Source organism: Epargyreus clarus, unplaced genomic scaffold (assembly GCF_041222505.1).
Source record: "Epargyreus clarus isolate Ecla_fem2 unplaced genomic scaffold, WU_Ecla_fem_2.2 ptg000024l, whole genome shotgun sequence".
NCBI classification, from domain to species: Eukaryota; Metazoa; Arthropoda; class Insecta; order Lepidoptera; family Hesperiidae; genus Epargyreus; species Epargyreus clarus.
In genome coordinates this window covers 10,007,501-10,032,928 of record NW_027332231.1, presented here as the reverse complement: position 1 = coordinate 10,032,928, position 25,428 = coordinate 10,007,501, and the positions used below count along the sequence as shown (strand labels likewise).

The 25,428-nt window shown below is 36.3% G+C and overlaps 2 protein-coding genes across 3 annotated transcripts in view; both read left to right on the top strand.

Annotated features, from left to right (window-relative positions):
- Positions 1–1,602: 1,602 nt before the first annotated feature.
- On the top strand, positions 1,603–12,153 carry LOC140752370 (uncharacterized). Of its 2 annotated transcripts, XM_073086644.1 has the most exons (4): positions 1,603–1,850; positions 7,915–8,082; positions 8,338–9,281; positions 10,536–12,153. In XM_073086644.1, exons 1-4 carry the CDS (start codon positions 1,811–1,813, stop codon positions 11,883–11,885), a joined length of 2,502 nt encoding a protein of 833 aa, XP_072942745.1. In that variant the 5' UTR covers positions 1,603–1,810; the 3' UTR covers positions 11,886–12,153. The 2 variants fall into 2 exon arrangements, with proteins under 2 accessions (XP_072942745.1, XP_072942744.1); XM_073086643.1 differs by having other exon boundaries at positions 8,338–12,153.
- A 557-nt stretch (positions 12,154–12,710) lies between these two features.
- The window catches only part of Dhc98D (Dynein heavy chain at 89D), an 81,115-nt gene continuing 68,397 nt past the window's right edge, over positions 12,711–25,428 (top strand). The window contains exons 1-17 of the mRNA XM_073086993.1: positions 12,711–12,863; positions 13,156–13,463; positions 14,257–14,454; positions 14,765–14,788; positions 14,918–15,058; positions 15,719–15,774; positions 16,157–16,387; positions 16,708–16,845; positions 17,066–17,136; positions 17,504–17,585; positions 21,787–21,902; positions 22,301–22,481; positions 22,664–22,810; positions 23,192–23,284; positions 23,463–23,653; positions 24,084–24,282; positions 24,678–24,925. Coding sequence (XP_072943094.1) covers positions 13,157–13,463; positions 14,257–14,454; positions 14,765–14,788; positions 14,918–15,058; positions 15,719–15,774; positions 16,157–16,387; positions 16,708–16,845; positions 17,066–17,136; positions 17,504–17,585; positions 21,787–21,902; positions 22,301–22,481; positions 22,664–22,810; positions 23,192–23,284; positions 23,463–23,653; positions 24,084–24,282; positions 24,678–24,925 — 2,423 coding nt within the window. The 5' untranslated portion in view covers positions 12,711–12,863; position 13,156. The remainder of the gene's footprint in view (positions 12,864–13,155; positions 13,464–14,256; positions 14,455–14,764; positions 14,789–14,917; positions 15,059–15,718; positions 15,775–16,156; positions 16,388–16,707; positions 16,846–17,065; positions 17,137–17,503; positions 17,586–21,786; positions 21,903–22,300; positions 22,482–22,663; positions 22,811–23,191; positions 23,285–23,462; positions 23,654–24,083; positions 24,283–24,677; positions 24,926–25,428) is intronic.

Here is a 25,428-nt window from a genome sequence, read left to right as displayed (position 1 = left end):
CGTACATCACAGTGCCAATTCTATCCAATCGTAGTCTAAAATACAGTGTCATATTAAAGTTACATGAACAAAAGTAAATCGATCCCCTAATACTTCTTTTTTTTTCTCGCGGTACCTAAAGAAGATTCACTTAAAAAAATCACAGCGTTGTATTAAAGGTACGCGAACAGAAGTACATCGTTCCCCTAATACTTTTTATTTTCCCTCGTGGTGCCTAAAAAAGTTTCACTCAATCCAATAAATCCTTGGCCTCTATTAGTGTTGTATTAAGGTACACGAACAGAAGTACATCGTTCCACTAATACTTCTTTGTTTCCTCTCATGACGCCTTAAGAAGCTTCACTTCAAAAAAATCCTTAGCCTCAAATACAGCGTTGTATTAAAGGTACACTAACAGAAGTACATCGTTCCACTAATACTTCTTTTTTCCTCTCATGGCGCATAAAGAAGCTTCACTTCAAAAAAATCCTTAGCCTCAAATACAGCGTTAATAGTTCTTTTTTCCTCTCGTGGTGACTAAAGAAGTTTCACTTCAATAAATCCTTGGTCTCTATTACAGTGACTATTATTACGTATTAAGGTACTTGAACAGAAAGACATCGTTCCACTAATATCCTTTTTTTCTCTCATAACGCCTAAATAAGCTTCACTTCAAAAAAATCCTTAGCCTCAAATACAGTGCCGTATTAACAGAAGTACACCAACAATTGCATTATTATCGTAAGACTATTGTCACACAACTTTTTTTACACTCCATTCACATGACAATCAAGTGGGCGCACCACTACTCTATTTACTTAGTTTGATCGCTAACAGTTTTTGCGTTTAATTCATAACGAGATTGGTACTTTGCGTTTCATTTTGTAATGCTTTTAAATTACTTAATCTTTAAGAAACGTGAAAATTTATATTTAGGTTAATGTTTTAATTTAAAGTTCTTTGCTTTAATTTAAACGGTGACTCTGCCTTATTTACTGTTCCTAGGTATATCTTATTTAGGTATTGCTCTTTTTAATGTTAATTAAATGTGAAGTCCATAAAACTTTTAATAGATGAGAAAGTTTTTTAGTCAATTTTATTTTAAATTCGATTTTACTTTGAATAGTACAAGAAATATTTACGTTGAGTAATTCTTGTGTTTTTTTCTACGTTGTCTGACCTCATATTTGTAATAGCTACATGTAGACAGACAATTGCCCATCCTTGCGCGGAGCACTTGTCATACCGAGCTGATATCCGAAGATTCCCAAGTACAATTCCCGGAAAGGCAGACATTCAAATGGTGAATGTTAATATCGGGATACTTGTTTTTGTACGTGTACATACTCCATTGCAACTAAGATAGGAACTTGATGTAGAGTTATGTGTAGGAATCATTTTAAGTATATTTTTATTAAGTCCTATTAATGTACCTACTTCGTTCGCATTCTTGTCTACAGTTTGTATAATTTAAACAAGTACAAAATTTTAGACTCAAAAATAATAGCTTTATAAAGACCTGTCTCTTAAAAGATCATAAAAATCGTTCATCCATTTACTCATATTAGCACGTGCAGACAGTCGCTTAGGTACGAGTACCTATATCTATTCGTATAGATAGAATCGGACCACACGCGTTCAGATCACTGGTAGGGCGGCCATATACAAGATACATTTTAAGAAATCACCATTTGGCCTATCGTCGCCGTGAACTCAAAATGAACAGTCATAAATATTTTCTTTTCACATTTGCATAAGCTTTTTCTTATTTTTGTGAGCAGTTTATGAGTGGATGGTGTGATAAAGATTTTAAGTGGCTTGTGTTGTGATTATGAATAGGATTCGCGGTATGTGGAGACTGGTGATATTAGGTGAGTTTTTTGTTTTTAGTTATATATGTAATATAAACAGCAGCAGTTAATGTGGGCAATACCCTGCCTGCTTTTATTATGGAGAATAAGGATGCGCCTCCGCCACACCTTTTTGTACCTGAATCCAGAAATGTTATGCGTTATTGTATTCTGATTGGATAGGTGTGGTAAAGGAGAAACACTTATACAAAGTGTTCTACTTAGCCTTCCAGGGCAGCAGAGCGTCTGTGACCAGCATCAGGTAGGACTCTTATCTAAGGAAGGCAGTAACCACTTACCATCAGGGGATCTACAGGTACCTAGCGATTATTGATAGATAGACTCATGTCGATGGTCTATCGGGACCATCGATTCTGAACTTCATCAATAATTCCTGTTAATAACCTGTAAATGGCGAACACAAAGTCAAGAAGCTTCATGAACAGCGTCTGCCGCTAACGTTGCCATCCGGTACTAGATACGCCTCAAGTTCCAACAGAGCTTGTAACATGCAAATTATATGTAAGTAGCGTCGCATCCCTGCCAAACATTGTTTGGGTTCAAGCACACGGTAGGCACACGACTATTTTGTCGATCATAATCATAATTATTGCTCCAGTAAGCGCTTTTGTGGCCTGGTTTGAAAGGTGTGGTAAGGGAGACATACTTTTCCGAGGCATTCCAGATCAAGCCTCAGGGGTAGCGGCGCATCTGTGGCCGTCCTCTGAAAGGAATATTTAATCCTGAGGTTGATTACAGATGTCTATGGGCGGCAGTAACCACTTACCATCAGATGGACTGCGTTCTCGTCAGCTACTTCCATATTATAAAAAATCACTAGCTTTTAGATTACAGAAATGTCTACCAACTGACTCTATTACAGATCGTGATAGTCCCCTGTTTATTAGCACTATTTGGAATCCAACCGTGGTACTTGTGGATAACATAACGCATCACATATTTCATACTGTAGACAGCAAAAACATCAGTATTTCGGCAATCTGCTAGTACCCGAACTGTAATCGATTGTCAACTCGCTACAAGTCAGCTGTGTACAAATAGCATTAACATGGTACCGTATAACCGTCCTGTGTACAACAATTTAATGCATTTATAATCTGTGAGACTCCCTAACTTTGCACTTTGCACCAATAAAGCTGATGCTTTTTAAGTTTAAAGGAAATTATTTTCTAATTCATAATCATAACCCTTTTAAGTTACTTGTTTAGTTTTACAACAAATATATCTTTAATTGTAAAGAAAATATATACAAAGTATATGCATTAAAAAGAAATATAATAGAATTAGTGTTTCTCAAAGTAATAATCACCTTCGTAGACGCTACAGGCGTTTTGACAACGTTTGGGGGACGCTTGAAAAAAATTATTCTAAAAGTAAACGATATACGAAAAAGCTTTACAACTTCTGGTATAAATCAATAAAGAAATTATATAAATAACTTCTTATTATTAATAGTCCATTCCATACGGTATTATGTAATTATAACACGCAGTCATAGATTAGTAAAGATTAATCCACTCACTCCTAACAAGAAAATGTACCCAGTTTTGAGAATTGAAATAGTTGCGTAAAAAAGTTTTGCCACGTCTCCGTGCTAAAATGTCCCTAAAATATTTGAAATAATTATTTATTTATTGTGTAAATTACGCAGTACTAGTTATTTATTCGTAAATTTGGTCTAAAAATGTTTTTATTTGTCAAGAATTCAAAAAAAAAAATTACTATAATAAGCTGTTTGTGGCTTCATTCAATTTCAAGCACGCAAAAATTCAGGCACGCATTTTTCCCAAGGTTAACAGATAATATAAACCGCATAATATGTTGAATCAAGTGTGCCATCTATAAATACATACTTCATACAAACATTTGCATTAATATTGCAAACTCGAAATAATTAACATTGGAATGTGAATAATTTCGTTAAAAAGGATTTTTATTATCTTTGCTTATTTAATATGACTCATTGATAGCGTGTACATAGTTGATACTTGCTTGCTAGTAAAGCTTGACTTTACAATATATAATGTGACATAGGATTATTTTTCTAAATAATAGCAAGTAGGTATAAACCTTAGATTAGCGTAGCGAAAATCTAAGTCTGTAGTATAGAACGACAAAGTTTTCGGTGCGTTTGTCGGTAATTCTATTGGATATTTCAGATTATTTTTAAGGCATATTCAAATAAATTACATCTTTTCAGAACAAATATTTAAAAGTTTTTGTCTGTTAACATTTAAGAATAGAGTAGCAATATAGTAATTAATATATAGTAGCTCTATATATTAAATATCTTTGACTCTAATAGACATATCTGTGTCAGATACCTAAATGAGAATTTGCTTTGTGCACTTTGCGTGTTCTTAAACTATTTCCCGCCATGCCACTGAAATGTCACGTGCGACTACAAAAACTATTTGCGCTTTCAATATTATCGTAATTTCCGCTGAATGCACGAGATTGCAGACAGCTAAACTCACGGTGGCAAATAAAATCAAATAACGGAACACGGTACGATGAAAGTCACACACAAATTTATGCACTAAACTCAATATTGTTGCAGTTGCTAGGTTGACGAGGAGGAAATAAGAAATGTATCTAAAATGTGACTGTAGCTATACTTTGCAATTTTATTCACATATTATCTTACGAATTGTAAATAACGCATCCTGATATTCGTCGTTACTCATTACCTTCCCACTCCAGGGCACGTATCTCCTTACAGTGTGGGAGAAGTTTATACTATAGTCCACCACGCTGACGTATTGACTTCACACATCTTTGAAAACATTATTTCAAGGTCTCTCAGGCATCAAGTTTCCTCGCGATATTTACCTTCATCGTTAAACTAAGATAGTTATTTTCTAACGCACGAAACTTCGAAAAATTAGAAATGACTGATTTTGAACCTCAGACCCCTAGGTTGAGTTTCGATCCACAAAACTATCACTGCCGGAACCCCTTTATTGTGTAGGCGTAAAACTTGTCCAATTTAAGTTGGTTACAGATGTTACTATAATCTATTACTCGTAGCTTCCCTAAACAGTCCAATCTGTTCAGTAAGTAAATTGTAATTGGACTTTCTTTTTAACAAAAAAACATTACTTGTCGCAAAATCTGTCTATAATATTTAAATTCTGTATTAAAATCTGTATTCTCGTTGCGTAATAAATTCCATTAACAAAATGTTCTATCAAATTTTTGAACTTTATGCGATATATTGATGCATCGCCCACGCGCCGTCACAGAAACCCGACCGGCCTATTAGTTAAGACTGTTCTTTCATTTACATACAGTGATATATAACACTTTCGCTATCAGATACCCGAAATGAAACATCCAAATAAAGTCTAATCTACATATATGTATTTTCCACAACGGCTTAGGCTTTTAAAAAGCCGAAATGTTATTTAAGACGGTGCCTCATTATGGATAAATAATAGAGGTGTTAGACGCTAATACATACGAGTTACGACATTGCAGACCCCTTCATAGCTATGTATGCGTATTTATCCCTTCATACACAGGTTTATGTCACTTCTTTGTAGTTACGCTCTTAGCAGAGACATTGTGCACATCTTGTTACATGCACTTTTCCTCTTTGAGGAGCTAAAGCAGCGCGCCTCAAGACTCGTCATTTCTCTCGGTTGGCATATATGGTGGTGTATTCATGCAATGGGCCACAGTAGATTCAATTTGACCGTTTCATCGCGTAGATCACCTTCTCATGCTCTGGTGCGCCCTACATATCCTCGATCTCCCATAGTTATAAGTCCAATTACCTACTTTTGTTTTTACAAGATAAACACACACTAAAAACTGTTCATGTATTTTCTAGCATATCATCTAAATATGGAGATAAAATCACATAACCACATTAAGCATAGGTAGGTACTATGTGCTATCTAATTAGTGCTATAAGACCCGCATAGTCGAATGTCTGTTTGATTTAGTTATCTGAGCTGCTGGTAGCTAACTAGGTGCAACAATAGCCTAAGACATTTCAGAGGCAAACCACTTCTCAATATCGTTCCTATAGTATCAATATTATTGCATACATAATGTTTAGATTTACGTTCGCCATTAATAATTAATCAATACCTACATTGGTTTGTGATACCTACATTGCTTTTAATGCCAAAGATCGTTTGACATTTTTAATAACTAGAATTTTCACATCTCCAGGTACATAGTTAAATAGACATAAAGATATACTGCATAGATAGGTTTTTAACATTAACTTTCAGGGATCTGCAACATTTATCAGATTCAATGACCGATCCATTGATTTCAGTAACGATTTACTTTAGATTAAAAAAAAAACATACAATCCACTTAAGAAAAGGAGGTACTTGCGCCTGTAATCTGTAACCGAACTGTCCTGAACCTGATGGCTTGGATGGTCGCCTCATATGTAACTCCTTACCAGCAAAGGCCTTTCCACCGAAATGCAAGAAATGCTTCACGCTACTAATAAGTGGTAACTCCTAGACCGAACGATATTATTTTTTGTACCACCTTTGGTACCACCAATGACACAAACTGTAGTATTCATCTTTATCATAACAAGTCGTATCGAAAGACACAAGTTACATATCTTGAGAATTGAGCATATAACATTATTTGATTAATCAACCGTCAACATTGATAGATCACATAATATGCACGTAACATCTTTGATGATATATATAGGTTTAAAGATACATACATAATGTATGAATTGCATTCTGTGTAATCTATTCAGCTAGGTTCGTATTTATGTGGAAATTATGATAATACTATTCACGAATATTTCCATACATTTCGTCGACATTGTTATAAATTATTATGGAAGGCGTTTAATACATCGTCAAATCGTTTTTGTGAAAGATTTTATTTATATTATGGTTTACTTAATTAGTTGTTGATATTAATTACTTAGCAAAAAGTACATTATTTTATTACTGTTGCACTGCTGGACAAGGTTATCCTCTCAAAAAAAATTCTCCTTTGAAAAAAAGCTCACTTTTTCAGGTTTAAGTATGTTGATTTTCTCACGATGTTTTCCTTAACCATTAAAGCTTGTGATGATTAATTTCTGGATTAAATGGTGGTTGATGAATTAGATGATAAATTTCTGGATGTATAACAAAGATACCTAGGATTTAAGATAAGAATAACACATACCTGCATAAAATAACAAAGGAAGGTACCTACCTAAAATAAATAAAATTACCTACCTACCTAATAAGGACGGTACCTACCTAATAAATAATAAATAAAATTGAAAAGTGTTTAATATTTAGATAACTGATATCTAATCACTGAAATTTTCTATGCAATTTATATGTACAACCAATTTTGACGATACGTTAGTAAAAAATATGTTAGATATAACAGAAATTACGCTGTCTTTCTTTATCCGTATAATTAAGAATGTTTATCCAACGAAATAAAATACATATAAGTACGAAGATACTATAGAAACTGTTGCTTTTCAAGAATATACTTAATCATATAGTAATATACTTTATAATTATCATTTACCTAATTAATACTATTGCATATAAAACAAAACGAATACTAAGGTACATGTGAGACACTATAGCCAGCATTTGGGTCATTGATTAGTTTTTTGCTCCTTAGTACTGTGAAGGAAACTAAAAACTCTGAGAACTGTCGTCGTAGTGTGTTTAAATGTTTGCAACATAGCATTGTGGAAGAAATTGTATAAGCGACAATTGTATGAGAATTTAAAAATGTTAAGTAAGGACAAACATTATGTCAGCTAAGTAATCAGTAAATTATTGGTTGTGTGGGATTTTTAAACTACTGAGTTCTGAGTTTTGATGTTCGGTTTTTACAGCTACCTACTTAAATACGTACCCATGAACGACATAACAGTTGATTCGGTTTAGCCACCGGTAATTGTGTCCAAAAAAGTAGGTACAATACCACGTTAGAAAACTTACAAACCGATTACTTATCATCCAACTACCGACCTGACCCTCAACTTTGTAGAACAGTTACGATCTACTTAACCCACTTAGTTTGCCATATTATTCACAAATCATAATTATTCTTCCAGCTTTCACCACATCGGTGTACGCCCAACAGAATAGCAGAAGACCAGAACCATACGACAATGGGCACGGCTGGGACATCCGACTCGCTGTACCAGGACAACCAGGGGACGACTATCCCGTTCTTAACTCTATTCCCAGAACACAGTTCTCTTGTTCAGGGAAAAGTCCAGGTAAAAAACACCACTGTTAAGGTATTTAACGAAACAGTTTTTTCACTAACAATATTCACAAAAGAGCCAGCCGCCCGCCTACACGATCTATCTACATTAATCGATGTACAAGACATCTCATAATGCTTCTTATACGTTACCTTACCTTATGTTGAATCTGTAATGATCCCAATGTCAATATTCCTAGTTTAAAGAAACTGTAGTATGTATGTTTACAAAAAAAAATCTTTAAATCTTTTAACATCTTATTTTCAGGATACTACTCAGACGTGGACACTGGCTGTCAAGTTTTTAGAGTCTGTACCCTGGGCGCCACCTATGGTTTCCAGTCGTTCCTCTGTCCAAATGGAACCTTATTCAACCAAGAAGTCTTAGTTTGTGATTGGTGGATGAACGTAAACTGTGAAAGATCTCCACAACGTTACAATGATAATAGCGAAAAATTCGGAAACTTGAAATTGGGGCCGCAATTGATGAATGATATTAAGAAAATGCTGACGCATCCCATGCGGTACCCATATGACAAAGGTATGATGAAAAGTAATCTCATTGTGATGCAGGATTACAAGCCACCCTCTGGACAATTACTGTTTCCCAATGGCGCACTAATTGCTGGACCAGAACGATCACCAAACAATATTTATGTCCCTTCAAAACAGAGACCAGCTAACTTTGCGCAGAACTCCTTTCTATCCGGAGATCTCTCATTCGCAGCATCGACTCCTAGTTCGCAATACATACCGTCATCATCAAATTCAATACGACCCACAGAAAGAAATACAGTTGTATTACAACAACAGAGGCAAAATCTTCAGCTCGCACAAAACGGACAAACAGGAACTTTATATAATAACCAAAGGGTGCAACCTACATATCCTACGAATACTGAATTCATAAACAACAACAACAACAACAGAATATTACCATCACCTTATTTCCAAAATCAGAATCAAAATCAGAGACATATACAACAGTCGCAATCCACATCACAAACTCTACTGAATAATCAAGCACAGCGTGAACTATCTCAATACAACAATCAAATAATTAAAAAGCAACATGAATATGGCATAAGCAACACAAATCAGCAATATACTAACTTTCCAAAACACAATGGTCAAGCGGTTGAAAAAAACAATATTCCACAATTTTCTAGAGACGTCAACGGCTTTGTAGGTAGAGCAGCGAAGCAAAATTTGGTAAGTTCCCACATTATTCCACCTACGGGTAAAACTCTGAAATTTAGTAGAATTGTACAAAAATCGAGTTCAGGAAATCCTAAATCAAGAATTACTTTTAAAACATGGATTGTGAGACCCGCCAAAACGGCTCGACTGGTGGTCGAACCAACTCCCTATATTTACGATAAACCAACGAACGATCCTACAGAAAGAAATCTCGTTGACATAACTAGTAATAATATTAATCCTAAAACAGAAAATATAAACCCCGAGTCAGAAGAAGTACCGTATGTCTACAATAAGCCCACAGCGTCAAGCAAACAAATCATAACTACAGTCGAAGACACGCCTATTGTATATTTACCACCCACGGCACCAACTTTACCCAATCTACCCTTTTCAACTTTGAAAACTCCACAGTCATCAAGACAATCCAACTTGTATCTAGCCGCAACAACTTATAAACCTGCATCCCGATTTTACGTACCACCAACACAAAATACTTTAGAACTATCGCGACAATACCTTAGACCTAATTTACCATCACAAGAAAATTATCAAAGTGCCAGATTAGTAGCAACTCCAACTTCTCCTGCGTTCGATTTGACTACAATAAATTCTAATAGTAAGAAAAGTCAATCGAATTCATTATCCAAAAAATCTCACATTAACACTAACCATCACAATCCAACATTTTCCGATATACTAACTAAAGAAAAACTTGATATAACAGTAAATGACATAGTAAAAGATACCAATAAAATACTCAAAACGGCATCTCCTGGAGAGTTAAATCAATATCGTCAGTACAATGAAGCTGCAAGAAATCAGCCAAATAATAAATTGTCATCTGAATTTGGAAATGTAAATGTTAAAAAGATTACGGCACAATCACCGACAAATATTGTAAGAAGTGAAAAAATTATTGCCGCTCCATCGTCAGACCTGGAGCCTCCCATATATACATCAAAAAGTCACTATGAAAATTCAAATAAATTAACAAATTTACCGTTTTTCAAAGAGTCTGCGGTACCAAAAAATACTTTTGAAAGAACTGTGTCACTGAAAATAACAATTCCGGAAACTATTGCAGAATATTTATTTAACAATCAGAACGACAATGACTCAGACAATTTAGAAATATTAAATACTGACAACACTAATTACTTAGTGCTTAGAAATAATCACTTAGATGATAATAATAATGGTCCAAATTACATTCCAATCGGCAGATTAATTTGGAATAAAAATATAAATATTTCTAATTCACAGGCATTGGTGTACTCATTTCTGGCAGATTCAATCAACGCAGCAAAAAAGTATAACAATATCGTGAAAGAAACTGTTGTATCACCTACACCTATTCAGGCACAGAATCCTAATCTAAACGATGAAGACATTGGAGACATCACAGCCAAGATCTCACAACTTACATCTTCACAATTCACAAATAATAATCAGAAAAATGCTAACTATGTACTTCCACCGCGGCAGACTACAGGCAATGATTATGGCAGAGATGTAACTAAATATACAACGGATCACTCACAAAGACAATATCCTCAAAACCACCATCTAAATTCTCAGCTTTCTCTACAAAATACACCAGATCAACTTTATTCGTCACGACTACAAAGATTGAGTAGTAATAATCTCGTGCAAAATGGTCAAAAGACCCAAAATCAAATATATAGCGGACAACTATATAAACTTCCAGTCCCAGAAGTAACCAGACAAATTTATAATATTCCTAATCATATCCAGGCATCTAACGCTAGACTGACAAATGAATTAGGTACAAGATACTCTCTACGGGACGCGAATCAAAATGACAACGCTAACAATATTATAAAACAATCCAATAATGACATACAAATTGTACAATCCGAATCTTTACCTAATCCGCCAACAACACAGCAATTACCGCGTTCAGATGAATCTACATTTAATACACAAGATATTTCTGGAAACATTTATGCAGAAAACTTTTTGGATACTGATACTGGCATAACCACACAGGTACAGGACAAAATAATTGGAACATTACCACATCCGTTAGAAGAAAATAAACTTGTTACATATGAGAAAAACAAATCTTATTACTTGTATACAAAACTGGAAGACGATAGTAACGATAATATACATAACACTAACACAATTGTTCAATCAAATGACCATAATAATCAGCAAAATGCGAAATTTATACAAGGTAATGATTTAACAAACCGTATTACTTTTGAACTGTTTCCATCAATTGGATATGAATTACAAAATGAGAGAGAGAAACAACAAATTCTAAATGCTCTAAAAGTTACCGACATCAGTAATTCAAAACATAATGGGAGAACTGAAAGTTTCAATAAAAGGCAAGGAGAATTGGTAACTGGTGTAGACTTTACAATACTGCATCCCACGTCGAAAAAACAAGTAGGGCAGTATAATAATGCGAATACCATATTGTACAGAGGCCCTTCTTCATATTTGGCACCTCAGTCGTCAGTTGGAAGTTTGGGAGGAAACCAACAATTAAAGTCCATTACCAATTCTAATATCGAGCAACTCGAAGACAATAACAACAATGGGTACTCTAAGACCGTTCCTGCAAGACAGTTTTCTTTTTAAACTAAGTCCATAATTATAAATTACATTATTATTATTATTAAATTACTAAAAATACTTTATTATATATTTAAAACATGAAACTAAATACTAATTAAAATAAATTAAACTATAAATATTATTATATTACTTATTATATTTATGAACAATATTTTTAGTAAATCTGAATTTCCTCGTAGTAAGTAAGTACATAAGATAGTACTAAATATTGTGTAAATAATGAATATTGTTTTATCGAAAGTAATGTTTACGTAAAATAAATTAACTTTATTTGAGGTGTTTAAAAGTGTTTTATTTATCGTCTCCTTAATTTTACATACACATAATTAATTAATATATACATAAGCCTCTATTTCAAAATTTTAATTCCGGGAACGATTGAGTGGAATGAAAATAAGAGCAATTTATTTTTTAATGTCAATATATGTATTTCTATTAAAAAAACTTTGTTTATTTATTAACAATTATGAAGTGCCGTCTATGATGGGCCTTGATATCATTTTACCCAAATAAATTGAATTACAGCAAGGCAAAATATAACAATACGTTATACATTAAAAAGTATGTAGGTATAGCGCAAGATTCTAGATGGCGCTGATACAAATTTTGTAGCGCATTATTATTGACACAAAAAACAAACCAATAGTATAATAAATTCCTCCGATTTGTAGTTGATTAAAAATGAATAGCTGCAAATCATTTTATAATTTACGCATATAACTTAATAATTTGAATGAAAATTTATGTCGTTACTAGTCATTACAAGAATCCGAGTCTACAAAGACCGCGAATTTTGAATATCTGTCAAAAAGTTCGCTGCCATGACAACCAAAAGTTATAGTTCAACTGTTTTTGTTTGTTAAATATGGATACTGCCGATGAATGGAATTTATTGATATTGATTATAGTGAATTCGATTTGTAGGTTTAGTTAAGTCAACAATTTGAGTTTAAATGTGTTGGTCTTCGTAATTATTAGCAGGTAAATTTTTGAATTTATTTTCCTTGTATATATTTTCTTTAACGTAAGTTATAACGTTTATATTGATATATTTCGTATTTAATAAATCGATAACAAAGTAATAGTATAATAAATTCCTACGTTTTATATTATTAGAAAAAAGTCCTTATTTACAAGGCCTCTGAGCTTTGATGTAGCATATTCAAAGCATGAATAGTATTATTATAATATCTCTGCATATAAGCTCTGTAACAAATAAATTAAACATATAAGTTTTAAAAAGCGGACAAAACATTGTCATTTATAATTGCAGAATGTCAGACCACTCATCACGCAGTTCAGACAAGCAGTCCATCGTAGATGAGTCTGAAGCTGAGCTGGACCTGCGCACAGACCCAAGAGTGCAATGGCTCAAGGACCGTATCTTAAAGTACATAGGGGTGAATGATGAGGACCTCTTCTACGGGATGATGGATGAGGGAGAAACTAAACAGAAGCTGAATGTCTTTATCACATCTCCGTTAAAGCCTAATGAGCTCTCGCTAGACAAGAGAATATTTTATGTGTCAAAGATTATTGTTGATAAGCTTATACATGAAGATAAAGAGTTTACTGAGTGGAGTAAGTGTTTAAATTATTTCATTAAAAGGCGTACTCTAAAAGGGCAGCCTTTTTATATTTGTCACTCATGCATTATAAAAAGGGAACGAAAAGTAAATAGTAAATAGGAATGCTGCCATTTAGAATAATACTTTTTATTAAATATATTTCTTACATAAAATAAAAATTTCAATGTAATGATTGCTTAGTAAGATTTTAAAGCTATATTACTAAGGTTCTGAAATTGATTCTCCACAACACATATCTTTCATTTTCTAAGCGATATTCATTGTTGCAATCCAATATCTCATTGATTAGCATGTTTGCCTAGCTTCAGCAGAGAAGGCTTAGACAATACTTCACCATTTTGCTCTAATGATAAATCTTAGAAAATGGTTTTTAAGTGGAAAAACCTCAAGATTGATTGTATTGTCATTGAATTGTCGTTTATTTTCGTTTTTTTTATAATATAGGAGTAGCAACGAGCATGCAGTCCACCTGATAGTAAGTGGTTACTGTTGTCCATGGACATCTGTAATCAACCCCAGACAGGTTTAGATATTCCTACCTAAGGTCGGCCACAGGTGCGCCGCTACCCCTGAGGAATAAGCTGGACCTCGTAAAAGTATGTGTCCCGTACCACACACTTCAAAACGGAACATAGCAGCGCCTAACACTGCTGTTATAAGGCAGAAATAAGTGTTGCGGTGTTGCCGCCGGAGTCAAACCACAAAGGATTCTACCACCTTCAAAAAAGATATCTCTGTCAGAAAGATATGTCCTTCTGAAAAAAAGATATTTTGTTGTTCATCAGGAATTATACCTCCGCCACCCCCGTCCCTTGCACCACCAACCAAGAAGAAGAAAGGTAAGAAGGGTAAAGCGGAATCTGAACCAGAACCGGAGTCCGAAGTTATTGAAGAGGAGAAGAAAGCTAAAAGTATGAAGAGCATTAAAAGTATGAAAAGCATGAAAAGTATGAAGACCATGAAAAGCGCTAAAAGTGTAAAAGGTGATTTTTTTATTGTTACAAGTTTTTATTTATATTGCCTTTTCAATTAGTAACGGCAAATCCTCCAAGAATTTGAATCCAGTTAACCCCAAGCAATTGAGCAGGATTTTTGCAGACACATTTAGTTTTGATGAGAATGCATGATTATTTTAGTGATGTCATTCTTAATCTAATATATTGGATATTTTAAGATAGCAGTCCAATTTATTTTTTATGCACCCCATGTCCCCCATCATATATGTAGTACAAAAAGCTCAAAAATAAAAAAATATATACTTTGAAACTCATAATAAATTTATTTTGTTTTCAGATATTGATGAAACTGTCGAAGAAGGTAATTTGCACCTCAATATTTTACACAAATTATAATCGTATTGTCATATAAAGTAAGAGTATAAATAAAATATATATCTCTTGTCAGATACAACAATATACAAAATATAAAGTAAATATCTCTTGTCAGATACAACAGAAATAGAAACAGTGGCGGCTGCTGTGACCGACGTCACTGATACGGAGATGGACACCAAGACCTCCATAGACTTGCGCGGCGAGCAAGAGGAGTATCCACTGCTCGCTGAGGATTTGTACTCGTTTCCACCACGTAAGACTTAACAGAGAGGAAATTTATAATTCACCGTATCTCTTTTCTATCTACTTTTTATCTATTTACCCTGACTTCCTTTTACATAACATTATTTGGACCTTCGAGCCGGATATTCCGGATCACTTCCCTCAGGGAGATGAGAGGGAGGTTAGGATACATTCGTAAATTAATATGCATATATTACAACCAGTACATTTGTAGCTGATATTGTAAGATAGGCTTCTTTTCCAACTAATGTTATCGTCAACCGTTGTATGTTAAATTATAGACCCGTCAAGTCCGTTTGAAATTATAGGGATTAAATTAGTATGGGGTTTGTTTAAACATCTACCCACAATATAATTTTTCTATTGTTAAGTAGGTATAGTATCTTCAGTTATCGCTTATGTAAAGGATATATTCCACCAAGATGGCCAATTGACTATGACAAAATCCTCCATTCTAAGAAAGGCATTTCTTAGAATGGAGCAGCAGTGGAATTCTAAAAATTGATGGATGAATGAAATACACTGCCATATATTACAGTACATTTTATCTGTCAAAATACTTGCCATGGCTACATATATATGTGGCCATATCTGTGTATCTATAGATGTAAAGACTTCCTTATTGTTAATATGTGATATTTGTCATGTTAAAGTAATTATGTTGTTACAGCACCAGAAGACTTAGATCCACGTGTGGACGGCACGCTCGAGTTTTACACGATAGTAGTAAGTTTATGTACTGTTGTTCCTAGATCAGTTACCAATCTGACAGCAAATAAAATTAATTTATATCTGTATCCTATTTAGGCTTATGTACTCACCCCCAACATAATTATATTATCACTTGCTTTTAACGTGACGGTGGCAGAACAAACCAAAGTGTGATCAACCTATTACTTCTATATTGTCTGTCACGCCTTAATTGTCCCTATATTAGGTATGGGTTCCTTCTATCATCCATGGGGACTTGTGGAGGCTTCGAGCATAATCATCATGCTGCATACATGGAAAAGAAGCAACAAACAAAACATTTAATTTTCTTAAAATTATTTCACTTGATGGTCCATCCGTCTGAAATGAAGCCTTGACTCCGAAACTCTTTCCCCAGAGACCAGTCCCCCGTATAATTCAATACCCGAAGCTGTTGCCGTACTTCGGCGCGCTGGACCCCAGCCAGGTGAACCGCAACCGTCGCTACATCTACTTTGTGCGGCAAACACCAGATGGCATACCCATAGCCGAGAACAACAACACCACCGTGCTCAAGATGCCGGAGTACATCCTCGTGGGGTGCGCCTCGGGCAGGATGCTGATGAGTTTAGGATTGCAACTGAAGGAGGTGTGTGGTAACCTAACCTAATCTAAACTCACTCTAACCTGGTGAATTGTAACTGTCATTACAGCATCATCATCTGCCAGTTACCAGATGCTAATACTAGCTAAGGGACACTGCCAAGTCGAAGATCTTGTGGGGTCCACATTGACCAGGATGCTGATGTCTTTGAGGTTGCAACTAATGATGATGATGATGAACCATTTAGCATACCATTACCAACCATTTATCTAACTAGCAACTGCTCTGGGTGTCACTGAATTTAAAAACAACCTCCGTGGTACTAATTTTACACTATATCATTAACAATTCCTCCTTCGTTTCAGACGTTCATCCCGTTGTTCGAGAAGCAATTCCGTGAACTGATATCGATGAGTGCGGACATGTCTTCCTCCCCGGGTATACTCTCTCGGCAAGTGTCTTACGCGGGCGCACACCATAGTATGGAGGAGACGGGTTCGCAGGTAATGTTTTATCATATTTTTATATGACATGACGTCATTGTACTGGTCTGTCATACGGAGCACTCAGATGATTGATTGGTCAAGAAAATAGTAGTAAATTATGAGTTCTTAGTTTGATTTCGTTGATCCTGATTATTATTTATTCACAATTGATCCCCTATTTTCTAATAGCGTATTCTGATCCATTATATTTGGTTTAATGTAATTGTTTCGTTTTTAGGTAAACTACCTACGACCATCTGATTACCGCAGAATGTCCAATATAGCGAGGGGAGAAAATGCTGAGACAAGGTAACACTTATTTTTTTAATTTCGACGCTCATAAATTCCAAATTTTTAAATCTTATAAATATGAAATGTCACTTGAATTAAGTGATATTGCCATTAGATCTTATAAATAGAATTTTCGTGTCACAATGTTACTTACCGTACTACTTCTCCAAAGCGGCTTTACCGATTTTCACCAATTTTTATGTGCAGTAGGTCTGAGAATCGGCTACTATCTATTTTTCATTCCCCTAAGTGATAAGGGTTATTCACCCTTTACATTTTTTTATTTATATGGCAACACAACGTTTGCCGGGGCAGCTAGTTTTAATTTAACAATATAATTATATCCTTCTTATTGTTATACAATACTTTATAATTATATTTGCAGGATGCGAAGCATGCGATCTGAATCTTTCGCTCCGAGGAAACGGAATGTGACCCGTCCAACTTCATCTGTTATGGCTCCTATTGTAAGTATAATTTGTTATTTACTTTCATTGATATACTTCTATGATTCAATAAAACTGCTATATGAGGAACTCGCTGTAAGAGGTGAAGTATTGTGCTCTGATTGATTCGCTTGAATGAGTGGTATATAAGGTCTATTTCCTGTAATACCAAGAAAAGTAAATATATTATAAGAATCGGAGATAAATTAGGGGAAACATGACCATAAACCAGAACAATATTTAATGGCGCGGTAATATTACAACATTGACATATCCAACACGCTTTTCTATAAACAATAAGCCAATTCTAAAGAAACAATTCTCAATAACCACGCCACAGTTTTTTTAGACATCTGTCCCATCTGTCATTCCTGTTATCGTCATCGAGGTCATCAACCATTTCTTCTTTCTATTCGGCCAGCTTAGCATCGTAGTGGTTATATTCTCTTTGCTTAGCATTTTATACACAGTAGTGACATCTATGTAGTTTCCCATTTATAACACGGTCATCCTGACATTGTGGCGTTCTCGACACATCCTTCTCATGGACCATCGACGTCTCGTAAATGCAGGAACTGCCTCATACGCATGCAGCAGAGGCACAGGTGCATCGACAGTCCTGGCTGAAGTAGTAGACGGAGGTGTTGCCACGCCCGGACACGGTGGTGTCATCATCTTCATTCACCAGGCAGAAACTCACCATCTGTCTGCGCACAGCTGATTGTAGAGTTTTATAGACATAAATCTCTACTTTTTAAGTCTGAAAATAGAGAACGAAAAATAGAATACTCAGTTTTCACACTGTAATGACTGTGTAGCATAGTTACTCACAATCGCGCAACTAGACATAAACCATAGGCACGACGTTAGCATAGTTTAGGTACATAGTACTGCAAATAAAAAACAAATGACCACATGACATAGGCACGTCGTTAGCATATCATGGGTTACCCACATGTGTATAAGAGACAAAATAAAAGTAAATGACCACATGACATAGGCACGTCGTTAGCATATCATGGGTTACCTACATGTGTATAAGAGACAAAATAAAAGTAAATGACCACATGACATAGGCACGTCGTTAGCATATCATGGGTTACCTACATGTGTATAAGAGACAAAATAAAAGTAAATGACCACATGACATAGGCACGTCGTTAGCATATCATGGGTTACCTACATGTGTATAAGAGACAAAATAAAAGTAAATGACCACATGACATAGGCACGTCGTTAGCTTATCATGTGTTAGCTAAATATGTATAACAGACAAAATAAAAACAAATGACCACATGACATAGGCACGTCGTTAGCTTATCATGTGTTAGCTAAATATGTTTAACAGACAAAAAAAAAATAAAAACAAATGACCACATGACATAGGCACGTCGTTCGCATATCATGGGTTACCTATATGTGTATAACATAGGCACTTCGTTAGCTTATTATACACATGGAGGAAAAATAAAAAATCTGCAGCGCCCGTCAGTTTTCACACCGGCTATTGGCCCTCGACAGCGCCCACAATGCTGCAGCTTCTAGTGCAGCTCACAAGCATTGGGCAAGCTGCACCCGCAGCACATGGCAACGCTCAACAGCGTGTGACAGGGACCACTGCACTCGGCAGCGCAGCACCCGCGCAGACCTGCAGCGGATAGTGCACATCCATCAGCGCACGTACAATTCGGCGTAGGCACCACATGCCAATGTGTCATATACCAAAGAACAATTTATATTCCATTTGAAGCGCCCTTAATGCCAGCATTGCACGGTAGACCATGCAGCACACGTTAGCATTGACAGTGCTCGCAGCGCACGGCATCGCCCTAAGTGAATGGCAGCAGTGCACAACAGAGCCCGCAGCGCCGATAACGCGCGGCAGCGCCCGGCACGTGCTAGTGTCCACAACGCTTATAGCGCGCGACAGCGCCCACAACGCTTATAGCGCGCAGCAGCGTCCACAGCGCCCATAGCGTGTAGCAGCGCCCACAGCGCCAATAGCGCGCGGCAGCGCCCGGCAACGCCAGTAGCGCCCATAGCGCGCGACAGCGCCAGAAGCGCAGAACAGCGCCTGTAAGCGCCCGTTAGCGCCAGGAGCGCAGGACAGCGCTTATCAGCGTCGGCAGCACCAACAACGCACAGAATGCCGCTTGGTAGCGCACGCAGCGTTCGGTAGGGCCTTTAGCGCCAGGTAGCATCCGCAGCATTCAGTGGCGAACGTTTCACACAGCAAGCAGCCGTGCAGCACTAAGCAAACACCTCTTGCAGCCTTCGACAGCGGCTGTAGCGCTGGAGAACGCCTGCAGCACCAGCAGCTTATAATAGACTTGTCTGGCTATCTTAGCCTGAGTTCCTTCGTCATCATAAGTTTCTGTGCAAAACAAAATATTAGAGACAATTAATTTACTTTCGACTTCATAATGCGTGCGTTAACATACTTGTTGCACTACAACAATACTAATTTAAGCCAGAATTAACATTTAATCAATAATGAGAAAGAGTGGTTGCGAGGAAGCTGTGCTGTCACTTTGACCTTACAAAAGTATCTCAAAATTCCAACCCGTTAATAATTAATTTAGCGGCAGGCATTAAAAACATTTTACACAGAAAATCCCCATATGCAGGTTCAGAACTTAATAAAATAGCACTAGCAATAGTATAGCGCGATTATAGCAATTAAAATTAAATAGATGGTGAAGAATTTCGTTTTAACTTCTATGAAGATTCGACAATTGCATCATACATCATACATGGACGTTTTGACGTTTGGCGACATGGTAAATGTCCATAAAAACATGAGTACAAAAGCCCAACTCCAGCAACAGACATTACAGCTTGTTCATAATGAAAACTATAGCGGAAACATAAAGACACCACTCTCCGCGCCATGAATGGTGTATTTCCTCAACACTTGTCTTGAATAGCCATAATACCGGGGATCTCAACTCGAACCGCCCATGCAGCATCAATACTACCATCTGATGATGTTCCACATGCTAGCTTGAAACGTTTAATATGTCGACTGAGCTTGTTACCTGCAAACATAACTAACCAAGCATACGAACTATAGAAGTTATTAAACATTATTTGGTGCAGCAGATTCAACAAAGGCTTTAACATCATCATAGCTCGGCCAATCCTGACCTTTACTTATGTCGGCAAGGTACAGAATTTCGGTGCATAACAATTATCGGATATTTATAAATCATTTTTAAGGTATTTGTAATTGACCATCTAAAAGTTAACTAGATCTTTGTATTTTTGTAATTATTACATCTTTCGGGCGCGCTCACACGTGAAATGCATTATTTCGACGAATCCCTACAATTTTCACACACCACACACACAATAAACATGTTTGGACCAATAGCGGAAATATGAAAATGTTGATTTGATTTTACCGTGTTACCAATCCAATGAATGGCGTTATGTTACCATGGATGATGCCGCAGTAGAAAGCATATCCACTTCACCAGCAAATACATCTTACTTAAGTCTCATGCGTCAGTGATCGCGTGACCGATTCAGACAAAGGCAGTATCATCCACGCCGGCGCAAGTCCACCCGTCGTCTCTCCGTTGAGCGGACCAATCTATCCTTGAGCATACGGCCACGATACCAGCTTCTCTGTTGGTCTCGACTTTGCCGATAAACGCGGTCTGAAATCTTTAAGGGGCGTGTGGGATAGAATCACGTGGATCCTATCCCACTTCTGATATAAGAATCGGAGATAAATTAGGGGAAACATGACCATAAACCAGAACAATATTTAATGGCGCGGTAATATTACAACATTGACATATCCAACACGCTTTTCTATAAACAATAAGCCAATTCTAAAGAAACAATTCTCAATAACCACGCCACAGTTTTTTTAGACATCTGTCCCATCTGTCATTCCTGTTATCGTCATCGAGGTCATCAACCATTTCTTCTTTCTATTCGGCCAGCTTAGCATCGTAGTGGTTATATTCTCTTTGCTTAGCATTTTATACACAGTAGTGACATCTATGTAGTTTCCCATTTATAACAATATTATTATCATAGGTATCGAGTTCATTTCGTTATAATATCCAATAGGTATCGCAGACACAGCTGAGATGTAAAATAGAATATAATACGAGTGCCAAAAGAGAAACTTGTTGGTATTTTATATAAATTACGTTACACTTATTATAAATATACTTTAAATTTAATCATTAACGATTTTTGGTCACAGGATTCCTTGTTCGACGCTCCCATAGCGAAAAGTAGTACGAAGAAGAAAGATAAACAGAAGTCCACTGCCGAGGAAGTTATTGAAGATATAAAGAATCTTGTTGGCATTGTTGATTGGTAGGATTTTATTCTTTAATAATTATCTTTCTTATGTATCAAACGCTTTATATTTTTTGCGGAGGAAATGTAAACATGTTAGTGATGAAAAGTAACCTGTGTCACTTTTAAAAAGTTTTTTCCTATTAAAATTCCTTACAAAGAAATTCAAGCCTTTTCAGATATTAGTACAAGAAAAAAAATACATGCAATGTCTTTATTTTTATTTTGAATATGTCGCATTATTCAAGACCATTTGAAAGGCTCAATAGAAGTTATTTCAAAAATCACAAACAGTTACTTAAATTTTACTTTAATGCATATCACAAACACTAATAGATATAACCATCGTATTTCCATGCAAAAGCATATATTTCTACTGTATTCGTGTAAAAAATATACTCTCATTCTCTTCCCAGGACAATAGAGCATATCGAGGGTGAGATTCAGCTGCCGATGCCGAACATCCCGGCGCTGATGGAGGAGCAGCCCTACGGCCACGTGGACTTCAAGGACCCAGAGCTGGTCTCGCAGCTGGAAGAGGCTGTCACCATGTGGCAGAACCATATCGATTCCACGATAGCTGCTTGCTTGGGAAAGGTGTGATGTTTACAAGCTTATTCATAATACATTTTTATTTGGGTCAATTTCTAGACGATTTTACGTCTATGAAAAATCGTGAGCAGGTAAGCTAGGGTAAATGCCCAGAGCTAGAATCCTTAGGATAGATGTCGATAATGGTAAAAGATATTATGATGATGATGATGATAATGACGTAACAGACGCGGGAGGGCGAGGGCCCGGTGGCGGAGTACAAGTACTGGCGCGAGCGCGACGCGGAGATCTCGCTGCTGGTGGAGCAGCTCAAGCAGCCCATGGTCGTCAGGATACTCTCCCTGCTCAACAAGTATGGCTCCGGAAAGCTGGAGGTACGCAGTTAATCAATACTAATATAGTTATACGAGTAATTTACAAACACAACAATTACTTCAACTACATATATTTAAAAATTTATTTGTATATGAAGTGAAAATAAGTGCGTCAAAGTAGCTTTAAAAAGCTGAAAAAAGCTACCTAAAAGCTAGAGGACCTGAATTCTCTATAGGGGGTATACGGAGGTCAGTGGTTTCAGTTGTTTACGCCCACGAAAGCAGATGTCAATAAAAATATATTTTGCTTACATATTTTTAGTTACCAACATTACGGTTACATTTTACACCTTTTTTTGGGACTACCCATTTTATTCGTTTTTAATATTAATTAAATGGTATGTTTTACTTGAAACATAAAACTGTGTAATATTCCTTCAGGAATTCAATAACTACAAAGAACGACTGATGGATCAATACAACTTAGCAGGGGATAACCTGAAGTTTCTTTCGACGTTAATGCGATTTTTTACTGTAAGTATAAGGAACAACTTAATAAACGGAATACCTTATACCTACGTATACTTAATGTTTTTTTTTTATTTAAAAATATTTTAATATGAAAATTATTAATAAGAAACTATACTTAAATAAATAAGCATAACACTTTTATTATTAAATCTCGGCTACATTTTTATACCCAATATTTTAGGTAATAGAAGACGACTCCCCTCTACAACAAGTGATCGCTCTACTACCAGAGTTAGTGGAGAGCATATACATGATGTGGGTGCTCTCGAAGGGGTACCGGACAGACGAAACGATGGTCCCGCTGCTCTCGAGAATATCATGGGCCCTATGTGATAAGCTGGAGAGATTTCTGAATGTTCATAAGCTTTTCGAGTAAGTAATAAAAATATTATTAACTACAATTACATTTTTAGAAATCTTTGCCATATTTTTCAAAATCACAGACTAACAATACATAGCTGAAATCTGAATCGGCTGAGGAAGCATATATTTTGGACAACAAATATGTGTTCACCATTATCCCTCGTTTACATATTTTCGTTTTTAAATATAAAGATTAAAAAAATCGCTTTCTAAGGAATTAATAAATGAAACTTGTTATTTAATGAATACTTATTTAAATGAGTAACTAGTTTTTTTTTTTTAATTTATTTTAAAAGGGGGACAATATCCTACAGTACAACAATGTAGGGGTAAAAACGTTATTTAAGAAATGCTTATTACATAGTTAACAAGTTTTAGCAAAAAAAAATATAAAATATGTTAAATGTAACTTATAAATACACAAACGATATTTTTTAAGCAAATCGAACGAAGAGATTCTATCTCTAGCGCGTGACGGTCAGAAGATAATGGAGATGTGGCACACGTTATATAAGGAAACGCGTCGGGAGATCGAAGTCAGTGGCAAGGGAGCTCGGTGGGAGTTCGACCAGCCGCTGCTGTTCACCAGGACCGACTACATCGCTGACGTGTCGAGGAATCTTACTGAAGTTGTGCAGGTATCTTGAGTTTTTAGCACTTTTAGTGAAACTCGAGAGTACGAGCACGCGGTCCATTAGATGCTTAGTAGATACTGCCGCACATGGACATCTGTTATCTACTCCGGACAAGACTAGATTCTCAGCTGACCGACCACAGATGCGCCGCTATCCTGAGGACTGAGTTGGAATGCCTCGGAGATATCTCCCTTACTACATCCTTCAAACACAGCAGCGCTTTAAACTGCTATTATTAGTTAGAAATAGGCGTCACGATGGTGTCGTTACAATCCAACTACAGAGTGGTCTACCATCTTAAAATAACTGTACTATAAGCGCTTGACTTGTATCCCTTCCAGAAGAAACAATTGTAACAGACTATTATAACAGCACCAACTACAGCACTACTCTTTCAGGTCCTGATAGACTTCGAACGAATATTCGGCATGGAGCTCAAATCTATAATATCGGACCCGACGCAAATAGACGACGTGCGGAAACGTGTGAAGAACCTCGTGTACCCGATACGTACGATCGACTTCAGCGTGTTCGTGTTCGACAACAAGGAGAACTGGGACGTCATCATGAACGACTTCTGGAACGAGGTGCGCTATCTGGAGGAGGAGGCCAAGAACTATATCAACCAGAGCTTTGGCAATTTACGGTACTTGAACTTTTTTATTTATGAAGTTGCTGTAGCAAACAAGCATGCAGTCCATCTGTTGAGGAGTAATAACTTCCCCCCATGAACCTCTGTAACTAAATAACCTTGGAGTCTTACTTGGTATATGGCATGGATGTGATGCAACCCTTGAAGACAACCATGCAATCCACCTGAAGGTAAGTGCTTGCTACCTCGCATGGACTTCTATAATCAAGCCCGAATACGCCCGTTACCAATATTCAATCTATCCAATGTTTTGGCTACCAAAGATCAGCATTTGACATTTATTCATAGATGTCAAATTTTGATCTTTAGTAGGTAAAGATTGGATAGATAGATTATAAATAACGAGCGATAGATGACGTGCGCAAACGTGTAAAGAACCGTGTACCCGATATGCACGATCTACTTCGCTCTACGCGTGTTCGTGTTCGACAACAATTAGAACTGGGACTTCATCATGAACGACTTCTTGAACGAGGTGCGCTATCTGGAGGAGGAGG